This window comes from Miniopterus schreibersii, assembly GCF_964146895.1.
Source record: "Miniopterus schreibersii genome assembly, chromosome: X".
NCBI lineage: Eukaryota > Metazoa > Chordata > Mammalia > Chiroptera > Miniopteridae > Miniopterus > Miniopterus schreibersii.
In genome coordinates this window covers 94,015,637-94,021,683 of record NC_138104.1, presented here as the reverse complement: position 1 = coordinate 94,021,683, position 6,047 = coordinate 94,015,637, and the positions used below count along the sequence as shown (strand labels likewise).

At 53.1% G+C, this 6,047-nt stretch overlaps 1 protein-coding gene across 1 annotated transcript in view; it reads left to right on the top strand.

Moving 5' to 3' along the window:
- Nucleotides 1-1,335: 1,335 nt before the first annotated feature.
- PTCHD1 (patched domain containing 1) overlaps nucleotides 1,336-6,047 on the top strand; it is a gene marked incomplete at its 5' end in the record, with an annotated part of 56,112 nt that continues 51,400 nt past the window's right edge. The window contains one exon of the mRNA XM_081124880.1: nucleotides 1,336-1,686. Coding sequence (XP_080981006.1) covers nucleotides 1,336-1,686 — 351 coding nt within the window. The remainder of the gene's footprint in view (nucleotides 1,687-6,047) is intronic.

Below are 6,047 nucleotides of genomic sequence, written 5' to 3'. Positions count from 1 at the left end.
CCCACTCCCCACACTCGCGCGTTTGAGCAGGAGAGGGCGGGGTGGAGGAGAGAAGGGGAGTAACGCTAAGGACTCCCCGACCAGCTGTTCACAAACACTCTACACCCGCAGGGGCGCCCGCTCCAGCCCCGCCGCACCAGGTCCCCCAGACCCGCCAGTGACGACAGAGGGGGCGGGGGAGGAGGAGAGGAGGAGGAGCGGGAGGCTGGGCGGAGAGCCGGGAGTCCGCGAGCACCGGAGCCCTGGCGGCCCGCGGCTCCACCGACTGACCATCATTATCGACACTTTTATTACTGGGGCACGGGGTGGGGAGGTCGAGGGGTGCGCAGCAGAACTGCCCAACCCCAAACCGTCGGGAGCGATCCTAGATGAGGGTTAGTCTAAAGATTCTCCACAGGCGCCTCTCGGGTGGACGTGCCCCAGACGCACACTCGGACTCCGTGGTCCCGCGGAAACTGCGGTGTTGGGATATTTTAAATGGCTCTTACTTGAGAGGAGGCGTGATTTCCACGTTCGAGCGTCTTCGCTCCCCACCCCCTCTCCGCACCAGCCAGTGCGCGCCACCACCTGAGCTTGGCGAGAGCCGGGGCGCACGCAGTCTTCAGCCTCCTCCTTTCCGCCTCTGGGGGAGCTCGGCTCTGAGCGGGTCCGCCTGATGCCCCCCGGGAGAACTCTTTACTTTTTGTTTGGAAAATCGGGGCCATTTCTTTATTCATCTCTGGGTCTCCCCGGAGGATACAGGGGAGGAGAAGGCGTGAGCGGCGGGCCGGGGGAGGGGAGCGTGGGGAGGGGAGGGGACTGGGTGTAGCCTGGAATTCTCCGTCCTCGTGTTCCTAGGCTGGCGCGCAGAGTCTCCCCGAGATAGCGCCGCCGCCGCTCCCCGAGCCACCCCGTTCCGTTGGCCTTCGGGGTCGGGTGAGTGGGGTCATGACGCGCCGCGGGGGCTGCCCCGGGCCCCTTCCGCACTGAGCCGGGACCCAGCCCAGCCGCGCGGAGCCCCTCGGGCGGGGAGGCGGCGGAGGGTGGGGAGGGCGCACCGGGGAGGGCGGGGTGGGGGCAGCACCGAGGCCGCCAGGCTGGGGGGCTCTCCGAGCCGGCGCGGCCGCGGGCAGGAGGGCGTGTCTCCCGCCGGAGGGGACCATCCCGAGGCGCGGCGCGGGACTCCCCGATGGTGGTGCCGCGGCTCCGGGAGAGCTCCGGGTCTCGCCTTCGCCTTCGCCGCCGCCGCCGCCGCCGTCGCCACCGCGGGCGCCACCACCGCCACCGCCGCCGCCGCCGCCCGAGCCCGCGCCGAGCGTGCGCCTCGCCCTCCTCCCGCGCCCGCTCTGCTCTAGGATGCTGCGGCAGGTTCTGCACAGGGGCTTGAGGACGTGTTTCTCCCGGCTCGGCCACTTCATTGCCAGTCACCCGGTCTTCTTCGCCTCGGCGCCCGTGCTCATCTCCATCCTGCTCGGCGCCAGCTTCAGCCGCTACCAGGTCGAGGACAGCGTGGAGCACCTGCTGGCGCCCCAGCACAGCCTCGCCAAGATCGAGCGCAACCTCGTGAACAGCCTCTTCCCGGTCAACCGCTCCAAGCACCGGCTCTACTCGGACCTGCAGACCCCTGGGCGCTACGGCCGGGTCATCGTCACCTCCTTCCAGAAAGCCAACATGCTGGACCAGCATCACACGGACCTGATCTTAAAGGTGAGAGGGGGCCGAGCGCGGGCAGCCTCCGCCGGCGCCGCTGCCGCGGCTGGGCTGGCTGTGCGCGGGGTCCGGGCTGAGAGCGCCGCCTCTCCTGTCCCAGGCGGCTGCCGCAGGGGCTCCCCTGCACCGAGCGCCCCTCGGAGGCCGCCCGGAGCCTCCCAGCCTCCGGAGCGGGAGCGTCCGGTCCCGGCCCGGCCCGGCCCTGCCCTCGCCGCTGTCGTCGCCACCCAGACAGCTGCTGCAACAGTTGGGGCGGCGGCAGCCAGGGTGCCGTGGTCAGTGCGCTTGTTTTGGTTGCAGTGGTCTTGGGGGTTGGGAGGCTTGGGGCAACTGGGCCAGGAAGGAGCAGAACAAGAAAATGCCTACTAAAAAAAAGTCTTGCTAGTTGAAAGCAAAATACTGTGCATGTGGGGATTCAGAGACCCATCTCCCCTTCCTCTCCTTTTCTCCCTTCCTCTGGCCCCCGGAGTGTTTCGGGAAGGGCTGTTTGGAGGGACTGTGAGGAGCAAAGGAATGTGAAGTCGGACGGTGAGGAAGATGCCTCCCACCCACCCAGAAAGACCTGTGGTCCCTGACAAGGACAGGGGCTGCCCTGCTGCCCTCTTCCTGGGAGCGAGGGAGCCATCTCTGTCTTCTAGGGTAGGAAATGATGGTTGTAATTCACACGTATTTAATCTTTCACAGTATCTCCTCTCCTCCGAAATGCAAAAACTTCCTTAGGAAAAGAGGGATTCCGTTGATGGGCTTTTATTTGGGCTCATCTGGCCGTGAGGGTGAGGGGCAGAGCCAGAGGGTGAGGACAGACACTAGGCTGTGTGGCCCTGAGAAGAGCACAGGAAAGCAAGCAGCTGGTTAGAGGGTGACTCTCGCAGAAACAGGTTGTGCCATCAGCCTGAGGTGGGGATTTGATGTGAAAAGTGAGGTTAATGGTGATAACTTTCTGGAAGTTCCTAAGAAAAGCAGAGGAGTGGGGGCTAAAGATGGAAAAGTGGAGACCTTGGGAGAGAAAAGCAAGAATAAGTGAGAAGGTTCCATCTAAATGCCCATTGGGGATTGTGAGGCTTGTTTAGTTCAGGTGCTCCTCTGGGGACACCAGTCGGGAACCAGCCCCGGCTAGAGCCGGGCCAGAGGGATGGGAGGTGCTGCTTTCGTGGGGGTCTCTGGTCTAGAGCTGGGATTAGGAGCTAGTTAGGTTTCTAGTCTTCTTATCCCAAGGGGAGTCAGCCAGTGAACCTGGGGAACTCTTTCCTTCTCTTTTCCTCTACAGGCAACCCTCTATCCCTAGAGACAAGCTAATTTTCCTCCCTCTGTTGACATATTATCAATCAGTAATTAGTAATGAGGGGAATCTGACGAGGGACTCAGTGGAATTAGGGCATTCCCACATTGGGTGGCTGGTGATATTTTGGCACGCACATCACACATACTCATCACAGAGCCTTAGTAACATATATTCCAAGATGTTTGCTTTTCTCACAATATAGTTCCAACATCAAAGTATTCCCCCACACACACCCATACCTCAGTGAACATATTTTGGCACACAAACAAATACAGCTCCAAATGTTTTTTGTTGGTTTTTTTTAAGAAAAGAAAGAAAACACGTAGTAGTTTCATCACAGGCTTAAGGAAACTATAATTTAGCCATTCCTGACAGTTGGAAAGCTGCCCCATGTTTTGATAGATGATCTACTAAATGATATTTCTCTTTGTATCCACCCCTCCCCCAGGTGATGTTTCCACTGGATTTTTGTCGTTGGTTTTTGTGAGATTTTTGCCCCCTAACAAACCCTCAGGCCGGTGTGACAGGCAGTCACCAGTTACATTCACTCTCAAGGTTAATGAGACATCAACAGGCACATCAGATCTCTTTTCAACTGGACTGTTTCTCTCCTATTTGACTTTGATCTGTTTACGACAGGAAACTGCATTATAAGAGAAAGTTGAAGAGAGAAAGAGACTGGCTTTGCCTCCATGTCTAAAGGGCAACTTTAAAGGACTGTGGTCTTGACAGTGAATTGTTTTAAGGAACGGGATGGTTTTTCGAGTTCTAGGTGTCTAGGAAAACTCAGAAAACTCGAAACGCACTCAAACAGTGGTCAGGACTGATTTCTAGCTGTTGGCTCTCTGGCCAAATAAACTCATACAGCTAATAAAAACCCAGGTGTATGGAACTGGGGGAATGGCCTTTGGTTTTATGTATCCATTTTTGTCTTTCTACAACCAACTCCTATATTTGGTAGGTATGGAGCCAGAAGACAGAAAAATGGACCTCAGTAGTCATGGTAATGCAAAGTGTGAGAATGAGCACTTATTTTTTTCTTTTTTTCCATTAGACACATGACGAAGACTTGTCTTTTATAAAAGATGTTAGGAGAGGGAGTCACTGTTTCTGCCCTTCCTAGTGGTGTCCTGCTACTCTGTTGTTGGCATCGGGGACAGCCCTGACAGCTAACACTGCACGCACACCAGCCGGCCCCTGCCTGTTTTATCGCATCGCGTTAGAAGTGAAGCGGCGGAGCCCAAGCAGGGCTGGAGGCTTTTGCAGGCCCCACTACGAGCCCAGAGAAAGTAACTTACAGGGCGGTGTCCTTTACGCCTCATAGTGTCCTGGTCGCACCTGTTCAATGAAGGGGATCCTTCTTGGGATGTTAGTCCAGCTACGTTCTGATCAAATAGAGACTGGGATAGGAAGGTGACAAAAAAGAAAAACCCAGGTTGATTTTTTAAAACATAATGGAGAGTATCACAAAAAAATAATCCCCATTTGAAAAGCCAGCTGATCTGGTTTGGAGGCGCTTTCTCATATTTGTTCAAGGCACGTGACTGCCGTGCTCTGTGCAGCGTAGAATCTGACCCCAGACTATGAGCGGGGTGACTCTCCCTCGCCATGGTTTCCTCTGAAGGCTGTGTGGCAAAGATGGAATTTGGGGTGAAAGTGGGTGGGGCCTGATGATGCTGGTAAGGGATCAGCCATTAATTTCTGAACCTCTTTAAAGAAATGTTGATCTTCAAAAGTCTTCATTTCCCTAGAAGATTAAATTTAGCTCATCATCATATTTTAACAGAAAATCCACAGTGCTTCTCTCAGAGCAAATTTCTGGGTAATGTCTCATGAGCTTTTATAGATATGTGTAAGAAGGTCTTGTTGATAATTGATCTGGGCTGTGACCAAGACAATACCTTGATTTACTGCAGAATCATCTGTGGAGAATGAAGAACCAGGTTAGCCCAGTCCGTAGAATAATGCTGTCACCCATATAACACTTTATAAAATGCAAAGATGCAGGATGTTTAAATACAGTAGATGCCTCAGGGTAGGCAGGAAAGTGCTGTGATCATTTTACAGGTGAGAAAAACTCTTTAAAAACTAACCAAATTACCCATGGGAAAAAGACAAAGACAGAGCCAAGACTGGGACCCAGGGTTTTTGACCGCCAGCACGGTGCTCTTTTCACTATAATGTACTGCCTCGCCTGTGATAAACTACTTGAATGATTTAAAATGTACACTTTTGTCATCCAAACGAAGTATATTTGACCAAAGTCTCATGCTCGTCTCATACCGTTGTTCTAACAGTGGTAATTGGATCATCAGAACATTCTGTTGACTGATTTTTTCTGATGTCAATGAAAATCCACATACAGGGTGGGGTAAAAGTAGGTTTACGGTTGCGAGCATGTGAAGCACAGAGTTTATTCTTGTGTTATTATTTATTACTCATTATATTATTTTCCATATGAACAGCTATAAACCCACTTTTGCCCCACCCTGTCTAGAAACTCGTAAGTGCCCAAAGTAAAGCATAAAATATTTGTAATTAGTGATACCCAAATGTGGAAAGATGGAATATTTTACTGGAAACAAATCTCTGGATGGTCGAATGTGGCAATTTCATGTCTGAGCTCTGTGCCCCGGTCGGGGTCCAGGGCAGTCGAGGCCAGTGCCTCCCACACAGTGGAGTGGACCCTCAATAAATACTTGTCGAATGGGCCTGCCCTGGTTTACTCAGGCCCTTATGTGGCCGGTAAAGAAAATTCCATCGAAACCACTTTAAAATGTATTTTCAAGATGGCATCTTTATTTTTACAGCTTTGCAGGCAGTTGATAGGCTTCTCTTTTTCCAAGATACCCTTGTTCCTTCTTTCCTTGTTTGTCTCTGTAGGTTTCAGTTTTGAAATTGGGTAGGGAAATGTTCTCTTCTTCAGAGGAACCTCGTGGGAGATTTTTTTCCAGACCAAGGGAAGGACACATCGTTGCTATGTGGACATTGTTCCACTTACTGGGGAATGTCATTTTGTTCAAATATTGAGTTTCCATTACATTTAAACTTTTTATGTTTTCCAAGAAGGGCAGAA